Source organism: Stegodyphus dumicola, chromosome 1 (genome assembly GCF_044657685.1).
Source record: "Stegodyphus dumicola isolate Sdum_Otavi_A_Nest chromosome 1, ASM4465768v1".
Classification (NCBI taxonomy): Eukaryota; Metazoa; Arthropoda; class Arachnida; order Araneae; family Eresidae; genus Stegodyphus; species Stegodyphus dumicola.
The window spans coordinates 264,470,809-264,497,110 of NC_140768.1; the positions used below are offsets into that span (position 1 = coordinate 264,470,809).

Below are 26,302 nucleotides of genomic sequence, written 5' to 3' on the forward strand. Positions count from 1 at the left end.
TAATTCACTGGCATTGTGACAGCATTTTTGTTTATTTCTGTTATATAGACGAATAAAAATTTATTTTGTTTACGTAATATTTTTTAAATCAGTGTGCAGTTTCACAAATGCATTAACTTTAGCAAAAAAAAAAAAAAAATACAAACTATTAAAACACAAATTATTATTTCTAATTTGGAGCTAATTTCCCAATAAAAGTTCAGAGAACAAACCTGTATTTTAATTCTTCAAAATAAATTTATTGCCATTTAATGTCAAACATTTAGCAGCTGAGACTTAAAATTTATTCAGAGGATTTACGAAAATAAAATGAAATATTTCCTTGTAGAAGAAATAAAAACTTTAATCATAAAAGGTATAATATTGAATCAAGTTTATATGAATGTATTTATATAAAATTGACTGTGACGTATGTTATACGATATTCTTTCACCTACCTTTGTTTGTGGAACTTCAACACCATCCACTGTACACAGCTGGTACACTATGTTTGCAACAGATAACACATACCTTTTGTATTACTGATTACCTACCTTTATGAATAGAGGAATATTTCTTATTAACACTCAAAAATTTCATACAATTTTCAACATTCTTACGTACTTAGTTACTTATTGCTGTGACCGAAGACAGTAAATATATATCTCAAAATTTTCCTCAAAAATCCAAAAATAAAACATATTTCTAGCTGCAATCATATATTTCTGTTTTATTTGTTTATTACTGACCGGGGTAATTTTCTGAAAAACTTATAATTATTCCATTAGTGATTAACTAACTATAAATGTGATTTGATTTAGGAAAAATATTGAAGCTCTAGTTTGTTGCTTTGTTTAGCATGATGAAAGCAATGGTAAGTTAAGAAATTGAGATATTAAAAAAGATCTATAGAAATTATAACTTTGTACCACATTACACTAGACCACAAGGAAATCACAGCACAGAAATTTTGGAACCTTCTTCCAATCTAATCTCTTCGCGTCATTTAAGCGGTAGTTAAACAATCCAACCGGTGGCGCCTCCTTTACTCTGGGAACGATATCGCCGGGCAACCCACTCCGCATTGACGATACTCATCTGTGGAACTGCTGTCTACGCTGACTGGAAGAATATCAACCTCCTTCTCGATTCGAACTTTCAACCTCGTCGTGAAATTTGAACCCAAAGAACATTGTTCGTAGGTTTGTTTCTCTTTTTCCGCTATTCCCAGCTGATTGATGAGCGTGAGTTTCAGCTGCATCCGGCATGAACCAACAAGAACAGCAGCAACTCGCTACACCAGGAGTGCTGGTTGGGCCCTCTGGACCCGCAGTGGTCACTGGTCACTCTCTCGGGAACAGTGTCATCGTACAAGCGGCTTCCATAGCGGCCATCCAGTCTCTGGTCAACGGTGGAGGTGAGAATTTACTTCATTTATATTTGGCAGCATCCGTCAACAGGCATGGAAACTTGTCGTTAAGTGACAGGTGTTTATTCTGTCAAAGAAAAATAGAACAACTAATAAATAAAATTCAGTCACTTTTTTTAGTTAATTAGAAAATATAGATATAGGGGGGAACAGTAAGGGGATAGAAATCTCCTATGGGATATTTCCAGATATTATATTTATATTACAGGGTTTAGATGAATTTTGTATTTTGCGGGTTAAAGGAGCTCTTCGATTTTTCAGCTTAGAACTAACATATAAATTTAGATAAGTAAAATATTATGAATGATGAAGCTATAAAATGAACTTTGGAGCTAGCATCACTGTTAATTATGAAATACAAGGATACAAAATATATCGAATTCAAAATAAAAGAACATTTTCCTTTATTTATTTATTTATTTTTTAAGTTTGTTCTTTTAGCCATGAAATACTTGCATATGCTTTTCTAAAAATGTCGTAATATTTATATTAAAATATGAAGTTCAAAATGATGAACATGGAAATCTAAACAAAAGTAAATGTGGAAACAACGACATGATATTTGAAATATGAAAGGAAAAGGTAGAATCTTTAGTATTATTAACAAAGTATTGAAATTTTTATGAATAAACTTAAGGGATACCTAAGTTAAACTTTAAAATACTGCAGTTTAGGTATTAAATTCAGAAGAACAAATCATACTTTTTTAAAAACAGAATCTGTCAAGTTCGATACGTAAAAGATTGGATCTAAAACTAGCTATAAAACAGAACTTAAATTATCAACATTAAATTAAAAAACAAGATTTTTATGAACACTTACTAAGTATAACGTGTATTGTATAAACAAAAAATAATTTCTTACCATGATACGTTATGTAGATTTATTAGCATTTAAATATATAAATCTTTCTCTGAATGGGGGTTATTACTTCAAAAGAACTCATTTTCCACCGTCTAAACAACGTGTATGGTGGTTCACACACTGTCCGTAACTGCATTCTTTTACATATAGTTAAAATTAATGCATAAAATGTTAAAGTTGTAAAAATGTAAAATATAAACAAGAGGTAGAAGAGAAGTTTTACTGTATATATGCATAGTAACATATTGAAACAAGAAAGTTCTGAAATGGAAAGAAAAAACAAGAAACGGGATTATAGCATTTTAATAAATGTATCCATGTAACGAGATTTAAGAGTATAAATTTTTGGTACTAAAATAAAGAAATCTATAAAACACTCGAGAGATAATCATTTCTGTGAGGCCTTTCATCATAACTAGGGATAATTATTTATTGAGATGAGCTTAAGAATAATTATTAGTGTAATATTTCTTGACTGGTTTAGCAAACGTTTTGTTGTAGCTTTCGATTTAATATATATATTTAAACACTTATGTATAAGTATGCTTATTAAAAAGGTATTAGTTGAAAATTCGAGTCATGCAATTTTATGTCGGCAGTTTGATTGCAGGCTAGCTTTGTAAAAGTTCATCATTATTTGTATATTGAACTTTCTAAAAAACACAACTGTTAATTCACTTTAAATATACTATTTGATTATTTTATGCCTTCAGAAATACTTGAATCTTGTTTTCACTTTATAAATTATACAGACATTTGAATTCATATTTACACTTTAAGTATAACAATGTAGATGGTTGCATGTATATATATATGTATATATATATATGTATATATATATATGAATGGATAAGCATTACATGTAGACTTAAGTTAAATCTTGTGCCATCGCTGCCAAAATTATAATATGAATTTTAATTATTAATTTCAATTTGATTAATATATATATATATATATATATATATATATAATTGAAAAAGAAAATGTAAAATATATATACTACATATTTCCCTTGACAAGTTCTGCTTGAAGCGTTTAACAGAGGAGATTAATAAAAAGTTATTTGTTTTTGTTTTGTATAATGTTCTATATTTTTTTAAATCAGTCAAAGATAACGTATTTGAAAGTTTCATTAAATTTACCTTTATTCAATTTGGTTATTCTCTAGCAGGAGAAGAAAGGGTAGACCTTTCTTCTAGAAGGAACAAAAATTTTCAGTTTCTTTCAGACATTTCCTTTTATATATATATATACATGTGTGTGTATATGTATACACATATTCAGTTTGATTAATATTTAGTAACAGGTATCGGGGAATAGTTTTTCTGCAGTAAGATGATTACAATTTTTACTTTAATCATAAATTCAGTTTGGCTCTTGGCTTTAAATCAAATAGAATAACGAACTGAATGTTCATTTTCTGTACTATTATAACTAGTTCTTGACTGTAATTTGATTCTTACTGGGAGAAACGACGAAACGGTCTTATAATAATTATTGTCAATTAATCTGGGATTGATTTTTTCCCTTTGAAAAGTCAATTAATTTCCGATTACTAACAGTATACTTCAAATTTCTGCGCTCATCTTACCTATTTTTTTCAATTTCGTTAATTTTTTTTTTTTTTTTTTTTTAATTTTCGCCGTTTGATTTTACTGCTAGCATCTTTCATCACAAGTGAATACTTATTAGCCTTTTATTTAGGAGATGATATCTATATACAAAACTCTTCTTATAAATAAAGCCCACCAGCGGCCGAGCGGTAAAGTCGCTGAACACTGGTAGTTCGGTCCGAGGTTCGAATCCCGCGAACGGGCTGGCTGCATAGGTGTTTTCGTGGTTTTCCCCATGTGTAACGTATATACGAGCCAGTTTCCCTTAGAAAGTCCTCCACGAAAGGCATCCCTCCCCTTAGGCAGATAGCCCTAGTGTGCTTTGCCATAATTAAATACACCAACACCAACTTCTTATAAATAAGATCCTATCTTATTCAATTTGATTGATAATGTTTCTAATTACAACTTTTTAAGTAGGCTTAAGACAGAAAGCTGTGACTTGAATATGAAATTGAATTGAATATGAAACAGAGGATTTAAATTTTATCTAAATTTAAAATATGAAGAGTAAGTTTCAAAATTTCATGTCTAAAACATCTAATTTTTTATATCTAAAGCAAGCTCAAACTAAAATTTCAAGCTATTTGCTTCCAGGTAAAGATTTCTTTTAAATGTATTTTGCGTTAGATATTTTGTTTACTAAAATGGAATTTAATTTTTTAGAAAATTCCATACTTGTGTATGCATATCAATTTGCAAGTTCCTCAGAGAGAGCTTAATTGCTGTATTACGTAACTTTTATTTCACATCTACCATTCTCTTGATAATACAACCTGAAATTAAATGTTTGATCTTTTTAAAACAGATTTTTAAATACCAGGTTTTCTGAAAAATAACGTTAATAACTTCACACACACACACATATATATATATATATATATATATATATTAAATAATTATTTTATTAATTAATAGACTAATATTTAATAAACAATCTCAGCTGACTGAATTGCATATAAATAAATATATTAATTTTTAAAAGTTGTTTCCATAATATTTATATTTCTTGATAATGATTCTTTTATGTATTTTAAGATACAAATAAATACGACATACAAATATATATATTTTTTGCGTTTTATCCTTTTAATTCTATTGCGCCTCTTAGGGAGATGCAGAATATGTTTAGTAAGTGAAAAAATAAAATATTACGTATATTAAGTGAGGATATTCCTAATGTACATTATGAAAAAATAAATATGTCTCTATGAAATATTAAAAGTTTATTGCCAAAGGAGAAATATTACTCGTTCTTTTTCTCTTGTAACTGCAAAGCATTTTTATTAAATCAGAAATCAATTTACTTAGTATTCAATACATTTTTAAATATGCATAAATAATATGGATTATCCATATTAATGAATTATTTTAATAAATAATATACTAATATATCTTTAAAATATTGCATTTTAATTAATTTAATACCATATTTATTAATAAATTATTAAGATATAAATTACTTATAATAGTCACGAATTATTTAATGGTAATGATTATAACAAATTATTAAAATGCATTTAGAAGTATGTTCAATTTCTGAAAAACATTCCAGGGGAGAATTTTAATTTCATTAAATTATTAATTATTCAAAAATTTATTAGTGCTTGACTTCCAAAAATTAACCATTAATACACACTTATATACATACATATATATGAATATTTATGATGTCGAATTTCTTACCATTTGCGATTTGTATACGTTCTCAATTATCTAGTACTTACAGAATTCAATTTCCGCTTAGGCCTTCAAGGCTAGGCTTATGAGACCCTGAAATCTTCTATACTTCCTGATAATCCTAGTATTTGTTTACGCCAGGAAAGTAAGGTTCAGAGCCCCTCAAAGGACTCTGTATTTAGACCTCAGACTGGGTTTTAATCGAGCCCCGAGTTTACTGTTAAGTAAGAAGAAGAAAGCAGTTAAAGTTTTATCTTCAAAAAGAGTTTCAAATATTCGTTATCAGTAAGTAATGTTTGGTAAAGATCTAGCTATCTGTTAAACAAACTTTTGTTGTGATTATTACGCTAAAGTAATATACAGTATAGCGACAATGATTTCTGGAATTATTTTATATTAATTATTTCTGATTAATTTAAGTAAAGTGTTTTAAACCTTTTATTTACAATAAATTATTCAGTTTTAAGGAAACTGTTTGGTTTATTTTAAAACGATTATTTGCCGTTTCCCACTTAACTGGCTTAGGAAAAAGAATTTGATTTATTTTGATTGCTTTTACAGTTAATTCATTTTAAATTGGTATAATATTTAGCCTTGGCATTTATCTTACTCTGGTTTTGGTTTCGCTGTGAGGAAAGGAAGGTACATAAATATGTAACTCCCAGTGTTTGTTCCAGTGAGAACACAGCAACTGAAATTCTAAATTTTTATTTTATTAATTTATTCTCTCTTTCTCTTTTGGTGGTTGTTTTTGTCTATATCTGCTAGAACAGGTGTTCTCAACCGAGAACGGGATTACCTACTGGAGGGAATTTCATAGTTTCAGGGAGGGGCAATCCTTTCAGCCTTTTATTTATCCTGTTTAGTTTTAGTTATGAATATAAAAAAAAACTACTTTTAATAAAGTTTTGGTATTTCCTACACTTTTCCTTGTTTAATTTAAAAAATATGTTAAAAATAATATAAACTTAAATAAATGTATATGCATTTTTGAGTTTTTCATTTGAGTTCATTTTGAGTTTTGAAAGAAGAGGGATGATCGTCCAGCAGTGGTAAAAGTGTGCATGGGGCAAGAAAGGATTGAAACCTTGTGTGCTGTAGAATTTTTAATACTCACTAAAAATAAATTCAAATAAAGGTAGTGAATTCTAAATACTGAACCAAACCTGCAGTGAAAACTAAAGGGAACTTCGACTTCTGCAATCTCTTATATAGTTTTTTATAAACTGTGATGGCTGTAAGTGGGGGGTGGAAGAAAACTCGAGATTCTTTTATTTTTTTAATCAGTACGCTAATTAGGTGGATAGAGTGGCTATATTGTTATCATATTTAGCTTTCAAGGTTATCAAACCATTCACTATTGTAGCTCTTGTCTCAATAAAGCTATTTAAGTTGAAAATTGCAACATGCATAAGTTTTCTGCAATTCATCTATCATATGCCCGTTCGCAATAATAGTTTAATTTTAAATTTACTTGCATCCAAGAGATGTCGAACTGTACTGTAAACTAATGCATAAACCAGAAATATAAACAAAATATGAAAGTAATATATACTTATGATGATAAGCATAAAAACTGACTTTCCTCTCAAATAAATTAATTTTAAAAGAAAATTAAATAATAAATAATTAGCATGATTTAATAAATAATCTGCAGGGCACTAAAATCTTCCTTTTTGACTGGAAGTCATTTATTAGTTTTAAAACGATGTTAGTGGTTTTTCTTGTATGTGTGTGATATGGAATAATAACTTTTGTCTAAGGATTTTATGAATGGAAGTTCGTTTCTCTAATAGTTATTCCAATTACATTTTATCTCTCAGTTCCATTTTAACTCAACACGTTTAGTCATTTAATATTAAAAATAAATTTAAACTTACATATGCTGCTACTTCCATGCTAAATACAGTGTTTCGTGCACCGTATGGAGTTTAAGACGCAAATAGGCCACCAGTGGCTGAGTGGAAAGACTACTGAGCACTGGCAATTCGACCAGGCTTCAAATCCAGGCGATTAGACTGGCTGATTTTTTTTCATGATTTTTCTCAGTGTGTAACGTGTAAACGAGTCAGTTTTCTTAAAAATCCTCCACAAAAATATTCGTCCTTTTAAGTAGACAGCCCTCCTATGCTTTACAGTCATCAATGAAACAAACGATAAGAAGAATATGGCAATGAAATTGAACGATTTTCAAGTGAACTGATTGTTTTAATTAAATTTTTGAGGAATTAGTTTTGTATGAGGTTTGATTACCAGCTCTCCATAATAATGTCCTATTTGTACAGCTGTTACATCCGCTTCTAGTTAGCATTTTAGAAATCTTTTTCTTTTAAAATTAGGCAATAATTGGTAAGAACTAATAATATATGACATATTTACGACAAAGAAATTACTATGAAGCTTATGTTTGTAATAAAGGCAAATCGTTCCCATTCTATAAACACAATATTAATTTTTATGCGATACGTTTCCATGTATTTTTGACTTAACTGTTTTAACATTAATATTCATCTTCAATTTGTCAAAACTGTAAAAGCTATTCGTTTTAATTTCGCATTTCATCTAGATATTTAGCATTATTAATAGTGCGTGAAATAGCAATAATAATAAGCGGCGAATTTCTCTTAGCATTCGACTTTCAAATACTTCCTCAGTAGAAGCTAAATGCTGTCTTTAACATCTTTGGAAAGTTTAATTCGCTCGTAGGAAAAGTATTATTTTGTATTCTAATTCTTCCACTGAAGTGCGGTCCATGGGGTCTAGATTGTTCCATGAGCATTGGTAGTTCGATTCAAGTTCGGCTCCCAGGTGAACAGGTTGGCTGCAAGATAAAAACTAAACTTTAATAGTTTCACATTTATGTATAAAATGATCATGTGTCAGTTTTCCTCGGGAAAGGTTGAATGCCTCCTTGTAAGGATCCTTAGTTTTACTAACGTTTATTTTATTTTAAAACTGTACTATCACTTCTTATTTTCTACTTCCGGCCAGAATTAAATGCTTTAACTTGTTTATACAAATTGTCTTGCTAACGCCCAAGTACTTAAGCTGTGGCTTTTTGCCAAGCGAGGGAGAGAGAAGGAGTTTTAAGAAGCAAGCCGCTTGCCACGACAGTTTTGCGAGTTTTCACTCGGTTGTTGGTTGCCTTTAAGGCCAGAGGTTTAGCCCTCTTGATATTTGCAAACGTATTGTAGTTTCAGCAGCTCGGCGTACTACATGCGTACCTTTTTTTAAATAAAGGCCAGTCTTAGTGCTAGGCATTTGTATACTAATTCAAAGTTAGCTTTTAGTTAGAGTTTTAGTTAGTAGTTTTATATTCTTACGTTCAGACGACAAGTGGTTGGTCTCTGTATTCCGAAGTTCGGAAGTGCCTGTAAAGTATTGAAAATAAAGGGTTTCGTATACTCTTCCTGTTTGTGTCGTCTGTCATACACAAATCTTGAACATAGCTTGAGTAAGCTTCCTGTTCTTATTCACGGCATTTCATGTTTCCAAAGCAAATCAAGAGAAACACAAGTCCTGGCATCCTTACGTAGGAAATTTCATAAATCAATTAACCAAAAGTATTTTAATTTCGAGTAATATTGCTTAATTTTTAAATGCAACATAGTATGTTTCTGATTTATCGTATTTCTCTTTGCGAGGTTTTTCTACAAATAGATATTTCCTTTGTAAAATACATCTTGGAAATTCTTGATTCATAAGAATATGAATGAACTAATAAGTGCAACAAATGTAAACTTAGGGCAAATATGGAGTGCCATAAAACTCAATTTTAGACGGTAAAACATGTAATTATTGGTGCCATGTTATTTTATTTGTGTATTTATTGATATAATATTCTGCGTTGCCTGAAATTTTATAATCGAATATTGAAGGAAATGCATAGCTTCTTATGTTCACAAGTAGTATAATCCTGTTTAGTTGTTTTTCCAACATACCTTTGACGTAATCTGTGGAAGAGACTATTTTATAGCGGTAAAACGAAGTAAAGGCTGGCAGTTGTGTACATTATTAACTACCGAAATGTGTAGACACGTTCTGCTTTGCTATGCTCTTCCGTTTTCTGGTGGATAAAAATGCAGCATGAAACACATGTATTCATTTTATAGAACCAAAAGTTAAATGCATTGTTATAGTTTTGTATGCATTTGCAACCTAACAATTGCGCATTTTCTTTTATATATTATTCAAATTTTGTAGCTTATATGGTCCGTAAAAGTTGCAGATAATTTTTGTTATAAAATAGCGATTGTACTTTGTTTTAAAGTAACTTCTATCTTAATCACAGGTACATTATTGCTTTTAAAAGCAATAGATATTTATTGTTTAGGTTAAAATTTTTACATAATGAAATATTCTGAAATTTCTACAATTTGTGGAAGTTGGAATTTCAGTAATTTGTTTAATTTTGAATTGAGTCTCCTTTCCTAAGTCTCTGTTGTACTTAGACATAGCAATAAGTCGTTTTATAACTAGGACATTAAGTCTTATAAATTTAACGTTTGAAGTTTCGAAGTACTTTGCGAAATTTATTTCTTGAAAAAGTGTTTGGTGTTTTCAAATAAAATTCAACCCCTACAGCTTTAAATCTCTTATGCTTTTCTCATCCTATATCCTTTTTTAGTATGACTGAATTCACATGAATCATATTTACTCCCTTTCACTGTTATTAGCTTGGACCATGAGTTAATGCTCAGTTAATATTCTGGCATTATAATGCATATTATTTTAAAGAATATTTGATTCTGATGAGACCTAATGCGATTGAGTACTTAAAATGTACAAGATATGATAACTTTGAATCGAACAAAAAAAACAAAAAAAAGGGGGAAATATATGTATGTACCCTTGTAATTCATAGACGATATTATTTGAATCATGATTCCCTTTCTTATATGATATATGACTAATAAACTAAATAGTGAGAAAATTTATAGTATCAAAAGAAGAAGACTTATCTCTTATCCTAAATGCTAAAAAAGTTCTCGGAAAATGCATGTCAGTTCTTTTTAAAATGTAAAGCATTATTACCTAGCTGTATTCGAAGCACCATCCTTCTGAAGATACATACATTTGCTCCAGCATCCCTGGAACCTTCGAGAGAACGCATATTTTGGTGGTGGTTATAGAACAAAAGTCACATAGTTTTGTATAGCTTGACTGAAAATGTTGATGCCACAGAGTAGGAATGAACAAAAACCGACCTGCGGGTTTAACGCAACACTTCTAATTGCTTAATCCGGCCCATTACGAAATTCAGTGTAACGACATTTTAACTTCTGTCTTACCCAATTTTTTATGAAAACCATCGAAATCAGCAGCACGAGTGCGCATCAATTGTTACAATGTATATGCGAATATATACGCATGACTATGCCAGCGATCAGCCTAAGCTGAGAACACTTGACATTCTAAAGCATGTGCATCCGCAGAATAATATAGTACTATCATTTCTAACAGCTTCAATTTAGAAATTAAATAACAACATATGAATATTGTTGAGATAAAAGACTGATCAGAAAAGGAATCCCATTAAAAAACTTTTATTTGGGGTTAAATTTTTATATGAAACTGAAACAGTATACGTATCAATCATTTGATGGCCAATAGGTACAGATCCCGTTTTTGGCGCATTTGTAATTTTTTTAAAGCTGTAATACTTTTAATTGCAATTGCAGTTTTTTAGAAGTTTCTGCCGTGGAGAGGTATTTTACTCTCGCTCACCATTGCGTCCTGCAAATAACAGAGGCACTGTAAGTGATCGGCACGGCCTTGCCCGCATTATGCATTAAAAAGACATATTTGGCCCTCGGTTAAAAGTATTTGCTCACCTTTGCCATAGAATTCATATTGATAAAGGATAGCATGGGGTAAGACGGTCAGATATCTACCAAATAGCATAGTTGGGAAGTGATAAGGTTGTGTTTCTGATCAAAGAAATGAAAGTTTCATTGCTAAAAATGTGCATTGGGCCAAAAGGTCTAAAGATGCTCTAATTTCGCTTGCATAGTATGAACCCCACTGATGTTACTTCAGACACTGAATCCTCTTCCAGAGGAGGTCTTCTAAAGACAAGTTTAATAAACATAAATTTTATAACAACTTTTATTTTATAGTCGTTCCCTAAATGCAGTCGAGAAATACGAAATTCAGTAATGAGAATGAATTTGAAAATGAAAAGCAATCTAAGTCAACAGACTCTTTCTTTGATAGCTACAAGAACTGTACATTTGAAGATTGAAACTAAAGAATTGATGTTAAAGTAAAACTAGGTAAATAGGCAATGAACTTTTTCAAACACCATGCGGTTACAATATAAGTAAAAGTATAACTGATATTTTAGAAGCATTATTTGCCTATCCTCTGAAACGGGAACAGCCGCAACTGCAACTGGAGTATTATCTGGTAACCATATTCTTTGATATATGTAAAATAGTCATCTTGGCCAGTATCGTAGGGATGAGATAGTCCACGATTCACATAACAAGACCAAATGGGCATGCCTAGTTGGACAATGCAGGCATCCATCTTTTTACATCAAATATGGCTCACAGGTTTTCAGCTACTTTAATATCTGGGTTCCAACTTAATCAAAATATTTTGGAACCGTCACTTTGGTCGAGCCACATATGGACACGTTTTGTACACGTGGTTGGCAATTTTTGGATATTTTATTCTTATTGAATATTGATAGCAGATGCATTTCAAGGATTACAATGTATTATTTTTATACAGCGAGGTTAATTTCTCATATTATGAGGGTCTGTGTTACTATTCATCCTTATGACTTCTCAAAGCGTTTATAAATGTAAAATGGCGGTGTCTCTCAGCACTACTGATCTTTAATTTTGAATATGTAAATTTGCAAAAGATATTTATTTTGTGGTAAAGAGACCAAACCTCTCTTCCCTGTTAACCAATTTGATGAAAATATTACTGGGCAGCTCGACCTAAATTTCACTGGCCTTGCTATGAGGATTGGCTTCAACATATCGTGTCAAGAAGTCGAAGATACCACTATGAATCCCAAGATGACTAGAAAGAGATCACTCTTTACCTAATTTCATGGAATACATCGTCAATTAAATGACCAAAATAACAGAAAGGTTTAGATTTATAACAAAATGGCAATTCCTAGCTCTGAGATCTGCTTGCCTGATGATTTTTCTTATCTGAAAGTGCCTTAATTTCTGGATTCTGGGGTCAGAACATGTTTTTTTTGTATCATTAATCAACCACTTTATTCCGTAACAATTATTCAATGCAATTGAAGCATTAGATGTCAATATAATTTATCATTATTTAGTGTTAATTGAATAATTGAATATATAATTTTTGAAACACCGTTTCACGGTATTCCTAAATTGTCACAACAATGGGGTGTCACTAAACCATGGTTTATTTGCGGATACGGTAGATAATAGAATACGGCAGAAGCGGAAGTGTATAGCAAAGGGAAGTAAAAGTGGCATTCATAACCATGACTTGCACTTTTCATGTGCATTATCCCGAATTAATGCACAATCCGTTGAGGCCCAAATTCCATCACAATTTTGTGCTTGAATACGTTTCAATTCTTATTACTTTTTAATACTTCTAAAACTATAGCATTGACCGGCACTTGTGCTGAAAGTACGTAATAAGGTTAAGCTGTAGACCTTCGAAATTAAATATTGGTAATAGGAGTATGGAACACGGAATCACGATATCAGTTATGTCGAGACGAAGACTAATGTCCACCATTGATATAAAAAGTAACAGGAATAAATGGGCATAGGGTACCAAGTTTTAGCACTATGCATTGTGTATATTTAGTAACTGTGAAGGGTGCTTTCCAGTTAATCTAGAGAAAATGATACGCCTGGAAAAATTTGCTATGAATATCAGATGTGTGGCTTTGATCACTGTCCATTTTCACATTTGCACGTTCGTATTTCGTAAGAATCTTATAAAATTGCGTCTGTAGCTTTAAACTATTACTTTATTTTTTGTCAGAACTTTGTGATATTAAATGGATTTTCCCGTTCCTGTCAGTTACCATCAAAGAAAAATGAGATTTTATAGAGTAATTTTGCAACTTAGGGTTTCACGGTATTGCGTCCTTGACATGCCTTATCAGAGAACAAATAAAGCGCGTATGAACTTTATCTTGCTCCGTAAACGACATTTCTGCGAGGACGCATTTCATGCTTATCGCCATTTGCCATACAGCTGTTTCATAAATGTGCAATTTTTAATATTTCATTACAATTTTTAGTTCAGACTTTCAGTTTGGCACAGTACAAGCTTCCCTGAGGCTTATACTGCGCCTAAGGATTTAAATATTAATTTTCTGTTCGTACGAAATGTTAAATATCTTAAATCGAAACGTTTCACAGAAAAACAATTTAAAGTTCCTGATTTCGAAGAATTTACTTCAGTTTCAATTTTTTTTTCTTCTAATTCAGACAAATTTTTCTCAATTATATCCTAATCCTTTAATGCATAAATAAATATTATATCTCGATTATTAACTTTCCAGTTGCCTAGTACTAGATTATTCTTCTTTCTGCTAAACTATCTTACGAATGACAGAAATTCTTTCGGTAATTTTCCTTCATTTCTTAATACTTTCCATACGAAAATCTTATAATAATATAAAATGTTTTCTATTTTATTTTATTTTATTTACTTATTTTATTTTTATTTTTATTTATTTATTTATTTATTTATTTTATTTTTATTTTATTTTATTTTATTTTTATTTTTTATTCATTTATTTATTTATTTATTTATTTATTTTTGTTAAATTGTTGAGATAGCTGCTTTTTAAGTCTGTCCGTATGTTTGGTATGTTTGGTCCGTATGTCCGTATGTTTGGTCCGTATGTCCGTATGTTATAATGATATCAAAATTATGTGGAAACTTTGATACTCAAAACACATGTCAATTTTTATACTGTATTTTATGAAGAAACATTTTTACAACCAATTTTCTTTAATTTATTGCGTGCATAACGAATCAGTATGGGAGAAAAAGTATAATTTTATAATAGTTAATATTAAAAACTTATAAGATAATAGTTTATCATTTTCCTTCTGTTATTCAACTTTTTTGTTGTAAGGATTAGTTTTCATACTGTGAGCTGATAAACCAGCGGTTAGTTATCATCCGCAGTTTTGATATCTGAAAATTAGCAAAATGGCTAAAATTCTAAACAATGCTTTTCTTTCAAAATTTGATAGCGCATTGAAAAGGCTGATCGCATAGATATTTTTATTATATTTTTTATCGTATTTAAATTAATCTTTTTGATTATATTTACTTATTACACTTTTAAGAGTAAGGAGTGTATATAAACTATTTTCAAGTGTATATAAACCATTTTCCTTTTCCACGAAAGCATTGTTATATACACATTTGATTGTTTTAAAGTATAAAGTATGTGTGTAGTATAAGCTAATGCAAATTTATGTTTTAAAATGTTGTTATTCTTTGGCCCTTTTAATGGCATGACCACTAATGTGCAATTGCAGGAACTGTCTGAATTGTTCTATAAATATTTTTATATTTTCTTTAATAGTTTAAAAGATATTTTTCATATTATTAGAATAAATAATAAACTGCTTGAGTACAATGTAGTTAATTCTGTCAATAGATAACATTTCATTATATGGCCACCCAATGATGTAAGAATGATGTGATTAAAGAAGTTATATTGCAATATATGCATATTACATTTAGAACATACTTTCCAGAATTATGGGAAAAGAGATTTTATGCAAAATTTTCATGTACGTGAAATAAAACTTCCTCATTAGGTTTAACAAATGTTTTAATTTCCCATTTCGGTTAAAATAAGACAGATATCTCTCGAGTGATTTGTCATAGTAAATTACTTTACTACTTTTTTATGTTTTAGTATTTAGTTTTAAATTCCAATAAGTGGTAAAGCATTCCTTCTTTCCACGTATGTGTTGCATATAAAAATTTAAAAAGAGGAGCATTAGTTACTTTTATTTCATTTCATACGCAGAGAATTATTAGAATCAGAATAATATCAGAAAAAATAATCAGAAAATGGGAACATGCTTAATGCTTTTCGGTTTTCTAGTTTTTAAGACATGAAATTAAAAACAATTCTCAATCAGTAATATGAAATACTTTTAACAAAGTGCAAAGTACTGCAATATTTAGTAAATAACGCTGTAGATTTTTTCAAATATGAATTTTAAGAAGACCACAACGATAAGCATAGCTCATTTAGAAATGATCATTCAATTTTCCTTCGACAGATCTGCATTCTTATATGGAAGCAAATGGTTAAATGCCATATGTTCAATGAATCTTGCCATAAACCGCAATTTCCGGTTTTAATTATTTATTTTTTTCAAATCAATATAAATGTTGCAGCGTTCGTATCTTTTAGCAAAGAATTATTCAGAGGAGAAGTAATTGATCATTGTGATGTCTTCACGTGTACATAGTTTTAAAATGCAACCAATTCCAGTTAATAGGACCAACAAATAACTGAGCAACCTTTTTAATCGAGGCAATTGTTCAAAAACATCGCATTCGATGAAATGACTAAAGATTTTCCTCATATGGGAGTTTGTCATTTGTCATTTAAGCCAGTGTTCTTAAAATGACATTGCACTCGAGTCGCATGCACGACCTGAAAGCAGCTGGCGGGCCAGAATGTTTTCAATAAAAATTCAAGGTAAATTTTCAAAGAACTAACCAACTATTAACTTAATTTCAAATTTCACTTGTGTTCATAAAAACATATATAAACAAATAATAATAACGCAAAAGAAAAAAAACAAATTTATCTTGCTTATTTTCTATTTGTAACAAATCTGTGTTGGTTACATTTCGTAATTCAATTTGGATTGGCATTCATTTCAAATAATTCTAAAAGATTTGGAATTATCCACTAACTTACTTTTCCCATAAAATAAACAAATTAAGAAAACTTACCAAATTTTCACAAAAAACTTCCCCAGTTTAACAAAACTTGAGAATAAATGCGAAACCTTATTCTCTTTCCTTTATGTATTAAATTTTTATCGACACATTCAGAAAAAAATACGTACGATAGTATGTAAATAATCATAGATTTCTCTATTTTTTATTGCAACTCGACACTTGACGACGTTTCGAGTTTTATAGCGTTTGTAGGCGTGAAGAAATATTACTGGAAACTATCTTCAGCCCGGATTGTAAATGCTCATTAGTCAATCTTACCCTTTTGTTAGAATTTTCAATCAACTAGTGACTGACTCAAGGAGAGTAAAATTGCCAACTCAACAGGGAAAATAAAACAGACACACAAGAATATTAATCAGTTTTATCAGCTTTCAGGCGTGGAATAAATTTATTGATTGTACCGACTTCCCACCTTAGTCTAGTCATACTTTGAATTCTGAAACTGCAAAACTATTGTGTTTAGACAGGATTTCTACTGCCTAAGCAGTATTGTATAATCATTAGACCTGCCACGGAAGCTTATAAAGTCTATAATTTTTTTCTTTAACTGGCATCTATCCATTCTATTTCACTTTCATTTACTAGAAATCGCGCAAAAAAACGCAATCTACATGTTTCTAATGTTATTTATATTATAAAATTATAGTTAATTTGCGTGTCCTTGACTACTAGAACTTTAGTGAAGTGTCTAGCGACTATTCGCTGGTCTTCTTACAACTGTAAAATTAAGGAAGGGTTAAAATAGCATTTTATTCACCCTAAGAAATACTACAGACGGCCCCTCTTGGGCTTACAGGAAAACCTCTACTTGGGTTTTAACTTAAGATAGAAAATAAGGAGCTAAACTAATTATAACTAGCTAACCTTTACTCGAAACTGTGCAAAAATAACTAACCGAGTTGGTCAGTAATTAAACCTCACGGGTGAATACTAACAGGCAAGTAAGATTACGGCCGAAAGTAGTAAGATAGGTTTAAAGCAAACACGTGGCCCAAAGGCAGAACCCGCTTTACTGACAACTTCTGAGCTCATGTAGGGAAGTGACTGTACTTTCCATTAAATACTGGTTCTACTTCATTTACGTAAAATGCGGTACTGAAATCTGGCAGGGAGTTGTAGGTGGGAAACAAGAAGTCAAAGGAAAAGGTTTCAAAATTAAAAATAATTATTAGAAAATTAAAATAATCCTTACAATATTTATATTTTAAATTGTCATTTCCTGAGATGAGATTTCCTTTTTTTCTTTCAGTTTCTTTTTCTGGTCTGTCAGAGCCTTGTTATGCATGCGTTTCATTTGCAATGTAATGACTACTGAAATACCCTGAAGTGCCACTGAATTAAGGATAGACATGACTATGCAAATTTTATTGCGATGCCCCTCATTTTCCTCACGTGAGGACAATGCGGTAACTGCATATATAGCCAGTACTGTGGTTGTTATTAATCAGATTCAATTGCCAGTACAGTTAAAAATTCTGATTTAGACACCTTTGATCACGGACTGATAGTATACTCTCCGCGCATGGGCCATTCAATTTCCAAAATTACCAGAGGGCTAGGATTTTTTAGGTCGGCAGTGTTAGGAGTATACCGAGTATACACGGATGGTGGGAAAAACCTAGCGATAAGCAAATTGCAAAGGACAATTAGCCTTGAACAAGCAGGATGTGAAACGGCTCAGCCGTATTGTATATAGCCAGAGAAGCCAAACGTGAGCTCAAATTACCACCCGGCTGAATCAGGGCGCTAGTCGTATAGTTAGTAAATGGATCGTGCAACGCTCGCTTTACCATATGAGCTTCGGAAGCCGTAGATCAATGAGAGTACCATTGCTCAATGCATGCCATCGAGCTGCACATCTTGCCTGGGCAAGAGAACACGTAGAATGAACTCTAGAGGACTGGAAAAGAGCAGCATGAAGTGATGAGTCTCGATTTCGACTACTTAACATCGACGGAAATCTGAGAATATGGCGTCATGCTCATGAAGTCTTGGATCCTGCATGCCAGGTTGGAACTATACAAGGCCATGGCGGCTTCCTCAGGGTCTCGGTTGTTCTGTCTTAGCAGTACGTGATATCTTTGATGCTTGTACCAACCTCCCTCAATATGATTCGGTACGTAGAGTTGATTCGGTACGTTGAGTATTGTTCGGTATGTAGAGTAGTCATTTCCATCCATTTATGTTATCCTGTCATTCAAATGGAAATTTAGTATTCTAGAAAGAAAACTTCATCTCTCACAGGTCCTGGTTGGCTATTGCCTGATTGGATGAGCATTCCTCTGACTTCCCTACCATGAATTGGCACCTAGAAGCTCTGACTTAAATCTTACTGCGGACCTTTCAGATGTTTTGGAGAAAGGTGTGAAACCACACCGTACAACATTAGCGATCCTTCCTGAATTATGGACAGCTCTATCCGATGTTTGGCAAGCCATTTCCGTAGATGCTTCGTCCTGTGGCAGCCACTATTAAGGCCAGAGGAAGTACAACTCGTTGTTGACTTGCTATCCGTAATTCAGTGGCATTTTAGTGTATTTGACAGTGCTTTTCTGTTTTCTTAACAGCACTGTATTTCAATCCACCGGCCGATGAATTTATGCTGTATCGAAATCTTTAAGCATTGTATTAAATTAAATACATAACTAAAATGTATTGGCGGTCCGCATAAAATTATTTTGAGGGCCGACAGTTTCAGACCTCTGATTTAAATGAAATGTTTACCAAACGTAAAATTACTCCGCTATAGGTATTTTATGATTTACATGCCTAATGAATAAATGGAAAACATTTATCGCAAGTTGATATATAAATAAAAATTCCACATTTCGAGCTCTATTTCTCGAAAACGGTTCCTTCATCACTTTATATGTTAGTGATGATGACCTATTTGAACTTGACCCAGTGTTTTCAGAGAGCCAAATAAATATACCGATTACTAATATGAAAACGAAAGTAGAAATTGGTACCAAATAAAAGCTAGATATTCGCGTATTTCTACGAAGTAAAGGAATTGCGAATAGTTTCTGATATCATATTTCAGCGAAAATATTATTTGATAGCTCTCGAATCCATTTGAACCATGGGGCCCACCAGCGGCCGAGCGGTAAAGTCGCTGAACACTGGTAGTTCGGTCCGAAGTTCGAATCCCGCGAACGGGCTGGCTGCATGGGTGTTTTCGTGGTTTTCCCCATGTGTAACGTGTATACGAGCCAGTTTCCCTTAGAAAGTCCTCCACGAAAGGCATCCCTCCTCTTAGGCAGATCGCCCTAGTGTGCTTTGCCATAATTAAATACACCACACACCACCATTTGAACCATGTTTTCGCGTTACATCTGTACAGACGGACAGAATAAAGGACACTTTTTCCTAAAACGGATTGTGAAATGGATTTAAAATGGATTCAAAAGAGATTTTTTTCGTGACGTCTGTACGTGTCTTACATAACTCAAAAACGAATAGCCTCAGAACATTGAAATTTTGTAAATGGGACTGCTATACCACGTAGATATGCACCTCCCTTTTTGATTGTAAACCCACGAAAAGTATGTAAATATATGTATACTCATATATATCCACTCTGTTACTCGGCTCTGTAAGCTAGTTTTTTTTTCCATACTTATATGTTAGTAAATTGTGCAACTTGTTTTTTGTTTTGTTTTAAACGTGATTGAATTATATCGTTCTTATGTTCCGGTTCAGATTTTTATGCCTTTAGTTAATCTGCATGCAAGAGTTGTAGAATTGTCAACAATTTAAAAGTTGTTTAAGTTGTACTAAGTCTAACGATGCCGCCATTTGTTTACATTTGAAATTTAGTAGCATAGTGAATTAAAACAGTTTCTGCACCAACTTCAGTATCTTTTTGCCGAGTGGGATTAAAAGTTTTGTGCACCGAAAAATCTGTCTTTCTGCCAAGTTTTAACTAATTTGAACTCCAATTTCAATCTGAATTTTTTTTACGGTTTTTAACTATATTTGGTCTTTTAGGTTTTTCTGTATTTTACAATTTTTAATGAAGATGCTTTGAAGTTTTGTGTACTAGTTCCTTTGCCGAGAAGTGAGAACTGAATTGATTGAATGAGAAATATATCTCTAATGAAATTCGGGGAAATAAGTTTAAATGAAATGCCGCAAAAAAGTGCATAATTTAAAAGGCCGTACAAGGAAGTCATTTGGTGTGCACATCAGATTTTTTTCGCTGTAGAAAACTAAATTTTATTTTTAAATGGCGCGAATTCGATCTCAATACACGGAATAGTTCTTCAATAGAAAGGATCTGTGTTAGGCTCTTTTAAAACGCATACAGCTTTCCATAAAATCAACGTAAATATAATGTGAAGTTTTGTTTGACTTTGAAATAAAGAGTATTTATTTATTACGCTATAGAATGAGGAATTCTTTTTTTAAAATGTCATTATATTTTTATTCTATTACTTCTTTTCTCATCCTTTTCTTCAGTATCACGATTGAAACTCTAAAATAAAGTACATCTGTTTATTATTGTACAGAATTAAATATTCCTTTCAAAATTTGCCGTTATTTTTTTACTGCGTTACTCTTTTTCTCATTATATTCATCAATATCCCGATTGCGATGCTTTGCCGTTTGATGTTAATATTTTTAATTTTAGTTTTCAATAATCTAATACAAAATTCGAAATACTTTTTTAACTTCTGTTCTCGATTCAAAAAATGATTCTTCATCGTTAAGATAGTAATTTTGTATGAAAAGTACAAACTTTCACGAAATTTTCATGCCTAGAATTGATAGTAAAAATTTCGTGAATATTAAATTATACACATTTTATGCAGCATTTCAGTGAAATGTATTTCATTTGAATGTGAGATATGTTAAAGCGAACAGTTGCTCAATTGCTTAACTAATAGTTTTTATTAACATCAGATATTTATACAATTATTAATTCAATAATTTTATCTGAAATATTAGGATAGAGTAAAAATTCCTTTATTATTCTTTAAATAAATACGTAAGGAATATATTTGATATAAATAGCTTTTCTTTTATCTATTTAATACTATGTTTTTAAAATTATTAATATTGTTACGAAATGAGCGACCGAACCGAGTCGGAAGTTGTACTCTAGTGCTTTGCTGTGAAGCTCTCTTCATCGTTATAGCCTGAAGATTGATGACAGCATTCGATGAAGAACCAAACACAATTTATTCGCCAGTATTACACATGACAGACGTGCTACTGATTGATTCAGCGTGTTTATCGCAGTTTTTCGACAAATGTAAACATGTCTTCGGAACTGTCATGCGTGTAATACTGGCGAATAAATTGTGTTTGGTTCTTCATCGGATATTGTCATCAATTACTTCAAATCTAAGAACCCGTAGAACGCAACAGTATGTAACCACCAACAAAATAAAAGCAACAGAAGGTTACTAAATTTTTAATTTTCATCTGTAACATTTTTTAACTGGATTTAAAACCTTTCGAATAATGCGTCTTTTTGACATTCCGGATTACAACCAAAAAACAAAGCGTACAACTAAATATTATAATAGCCCTAAATACAAAATTTAGCAATGTACTCTGAATGTTGAGTTATGCGATATGTATACATACAGACATCTTGACGGAACAAGTGGTTTCGGGAACGTTCAGTATTTCCTTTACTTCCTACAAGGAAGTAAAAATCAGAAAGGTGCATAACTAGGTGCTATAGCAGTCCCATATGCAAAATTTCAACATTCTACGATTAATCGGGTTTGAGTTATGCGAAATGTGTACGTATAGACGTCACGAAACAAATCCATTTTGAATCCATTTTGCAATCATTTTTTAAATAAAGAGTCCTTTATTCTGTCCGTAAGTACAGAAGTCACATAAAATAGTTAAAATGGATTCGGGCACGGTCAAATGAATATTTCCGTTGAAATTTGAAAACCGAAATTTTTCGGAATTACAATACTTTTTTTACGTTTTTCTTTTACTTCTTTTCTCGTACAAGGAAGTAAAAAGTATCGTTTGGCATCAATTTGTTTTTCTTATTTCTTTTGTCGCTTCTGTTATCGTTCGTTTCTTCTCTTATACCTTTTTTTTGTTTGTTATCGACATAATTAATTATTAGAATTTTCATGGAAAATAGCTAAAGTAGGAAATCACAATAAAGTTACTGAACTACTTATTAATGCAAAAAAATGGAAAATTTATTTAAAAAATGGTTCATAACTCCAACGTTTGCATGCCACTGAAATTGCACTTATAAATGTAAATTAGACCAGTGTCACGGAAAAGTATTCTTTATGCTATAATTATGTATAAAACGCTTAGCAAAGAGGTGGTATTATGTAACAAAACTGACGTATAAACGATAAAATTTCTTAAATGAAATAATTAGAGTGAATTGTTGATATGAAGTACAGGAAACAAATAAAAATATAAAAAAAGAAAAATTCAAAAATCTGAAAGGTTTCATATTTTAACGGTCGCCCGAAAGAATTTTGTAAGGGTTTTTTTACGCTCTCTCTTAGCTCGCAGTCTACCAGTCTGCTATTGCCACTTGGTCCTGCTAACTCATTTCTTTTCGTCATTTTAGCTTTTCGTCATTTAGCATCATCCTCTCCGCACTTATGTCATATACAATTCAACAATAAAATTGCAAAAATTTCAAAAGCAGCAAATGTTTAGAATCCTCGATGCAGTGTCAGGTGTTGGAATACACTAGCGGCGTTCTTAGTAGTTTGAAGTGTCGCTACCGATTGAACTCTGTGATACTATGAAGATTTACAGAAGTATTTTTGTGGAAGGTTTCCGAACTCTGAAGTGTTACTTTTGATAAAATAAACTTTATCAACCTATCAGTTGACTTGTGTGCCTTCAATCTATTACGAACTCATACGCACGCAACAGTATACTTTCAGTTGTTGAAGTGAGAAGCTTCAACTCTGTTTTAAATCTCTGTCAAAATAGTTGAAAAAAATAATTAGTCTCGTTTAAAGGCATTTTTGTTGATGAATTGAAAAACGAATTTTCTAAACCTAATAGAAAACGACAATTTAATTAATAATTTAGGCCTATCATATTTTTTCCTAAAATATAATGTATTAAAAAGTTTACTTTCAAGTTAATTTTTTTGGTACAACTTTTGTATTTGTGTATAAACGTATTTAAAAAGTTTCAGTAGTTTTGTTATTTTACTGTACATTGTATTTAGCAAATAATAATAAATAAATATCTTTTGATATCATATCTTAGCAAGTGACTAATAAGTGCAGCTAATTAATAAATAATTGTTTTTAAAATCTCAGTTAAAATTTACATTAGTAAATAACTTTCATTAAAATTCATTTTAAAGTCTTAGCTTTCTGTCATTGAAAAGTCACATGTATTAGTTTAATGTTTAAAATATTAAACTAATACATTGCATTTAAGTAAAGCAATAAATACTGTCATTTAAATAAAACAGTTTGCGCAGTTGATACTTAACGTATATTCAGCGGTTATGTCCCATTTTAGGCTTTCCCAGATAAGGCTTTTTAGAAAATCTCCTACCAGATCGACCGTTCCGATTGAGTAGGTAGAAAAGTTCCCATTTCAGCTTTAATATTCAGGTTCAGTGTTAAATCCGAAAATGTAACCGCAGGTCATATGGTTGTGAAACATCTATCACATGATGTTACAATGACCCTCCGTCACTTTGTGCGGAGTTTGTGCAGTGTTTACTCGCTACATTAATTTCAGACAATAATACTATCTAATATACGGCAAATATGAAAACAGTTTTTACTTGATTATAATTCAATGTCGTTGTTATTTTGCGAGCCACGAAGGTTTTTTAAAGAGTAACCGAGAATAAAATATTTTGAGGATTCTACACCTTAAATGAAAGCAAAAAGTTTGAACTTTTGAGGATGGAGCTGGCATTAAATACAATTAAAAATATACTGCTAAATACTGATCAATTAAGTCTAATTGATGCTGCTGTCACAATTTTTATAAAATAGATTCACTAGCTTATTGATTAATTTTTAACAATGTGTATTTCATCTTGAAAGAAAAATCTAGAGTACATATTTATGGGTATTTTAACAACATCTGCCATAGTTACTATATGGTATTCAAATACAAGACTGTTCTCCTTTTCCGTCTAAGCAAGTGCTCTCTGTCTGCCTAAGAAGAACGTCTTATTTTCATTTCCTTTGTTTCATACATAATTTATTTGAACTTTTTAAAGTATGCAAATTTTAATTACCAGTTTTTGCTTCTAAAGCAATTATTTTAATTTTAAGGCATGATGGCCAAAAAGCAGAACAGATGTAATGCGGAGTCAGTGAAGTCAAAGTTCGTAATATAATTTTAAGCTATAATGATTTTTACTTAGTTTTTTAAAAATTATTTATTTAAAAATAATTTTCGTCGTGCAAAGGAAAAGGTTAAAATAGCACGATTTTTTATGTTTTTGTCGAGAGTATGTGCAAAAGAAAAGAAAAATCCTGAAGTGGCATGAATTTTATTGCCATCTTCAGAAAGCCATTTGTTTGTAGCCTTCTTCTTCCGGATCCACCTGAAGTGAAAAAAGCTGAAATGGGACATCACGGTATTCAGCTGTACCCCTTTTTAAAGTTTTTTTTCATGCAAAACTTGAATATTTTTATAATATTTTCTTTACTTCCTAAGTTCATTTATTTTGTTTACATCTTTGTTACACTTGAACTATTTTTTATATTTAAAGATTATCAGAAAATTAAATGCATGTGCAATTAACTATTTTTTGTAAATATAGTTTATTAATTATCAGCATATTCAAACTTAAAAATGTTTAATTCCTTTTAAATTAGTTTCTCACGCTGTTCGAAACAGCCTCATCGTCCCTGCTCAAACCTTACTTGCTTCCTTAAAGAGATGAAATCTAAAGTCATTCAACGGCTATTTCATTTACCAAAACCCAACAGCTTGCACATAGCATTGAAAAGCTATATTTCGAACAATTAAGTGACTATAATATGCAAGCACAGAAATTGCCGTTTCATGATACTGATTTATTCTAGCTTGCACGCCTTTTCTTTTTTGATTAGACACGCTTGTTGCATTATCGAAGCTTTAAATTCTGTATTCACATCTAATAAATTAACAGATACCGTATCCTAGTTTCTAATAATACACCAATATGCGAATAGGTAGGTAAAAGCTAAAGAAATGCTTCACACATTGATCCTTATCTAACAAATAGCGCAATATGATAATAATTTGCGTTATATCAATCGGTAGAATCGACACTTATGATATAGGCTTTGATTTCTCAGTTTTAGTTTTACAAATTTTCATAATTTTCCTCTAACAATTTCAATAAATTAATAATATGTTGTCAGTGATAAATAATTCACATATTCTTTTGAGCGGTATTTTTGTATATGAGATACAAAATATTAATCAATTGAGCTAGAAACGCCAGTGTTCTACTGTTGTTCCTATAACTGTATTCCTACTGTTATTCCCAGTTGATAATTCGAAACATTCATTATCGCCATGAAACGTAAGCGAATACTTCCTTAAACATTTTATATTTGCAATAACGTTTTCGAACACCTTACTTCAGTACTTTTTCCTTCTAAATAAAGAAGTTCCAATATTTAAATCCATATGGCCGAGTAGAGAACTTCTTGCTGCGAATGTTATTATAGACTCAGTTTCTCTTGAATATTCATACAGTTCAAATCTTGTTTATTTGTCTATTTGTCAACAGATATCTTAGTAGAGGAAAAGTATTTAAATATATAGCAGTAAATTTATTGTT

At 31.2% G+C, this 26,302-nt stretch overlaps 1 protein-coding gene and 1 long non-coding RNA gene across 2 annotated transcripts in view; one reads left to right on the top strand and one right to left on the bottom strand.

Moving 5' to 3' along the window:
• Nucleotides 1–217: 217 nt before the first annotated feature.
• Nucleotides 218–5,829, bottom strand: LOC118203613 (uncharacterized). The gene is made up of 2 exons (XR_004760604.2): nt 5,613–5,829; nt 218–1,475 (listed from the first exon to the last, which is right to left on the bottom strand). It is a non-coding gene; the product is annotated as an uncharacterized LOC118203613 (long non-coding RNA).
• Nucleotides 1,025–26,302, top strand: part of Hnf4 (Hepatocyte nuclear factor 4) — a 200,748-nt gene continuing 175,470 nt past the window's right edge. The window contains exon 1 of the mRNA XM_085827658.1: nt 1,025–1,396. Coding sequence (XP_085683784.1) covers nt 1,246–1,396 — 151 coding nt within the window. The 5' untranslated portion in view covers nt 1,025–1,245. The remainder of the gene's footprint in view (nt 1,397–26,302) is intronic.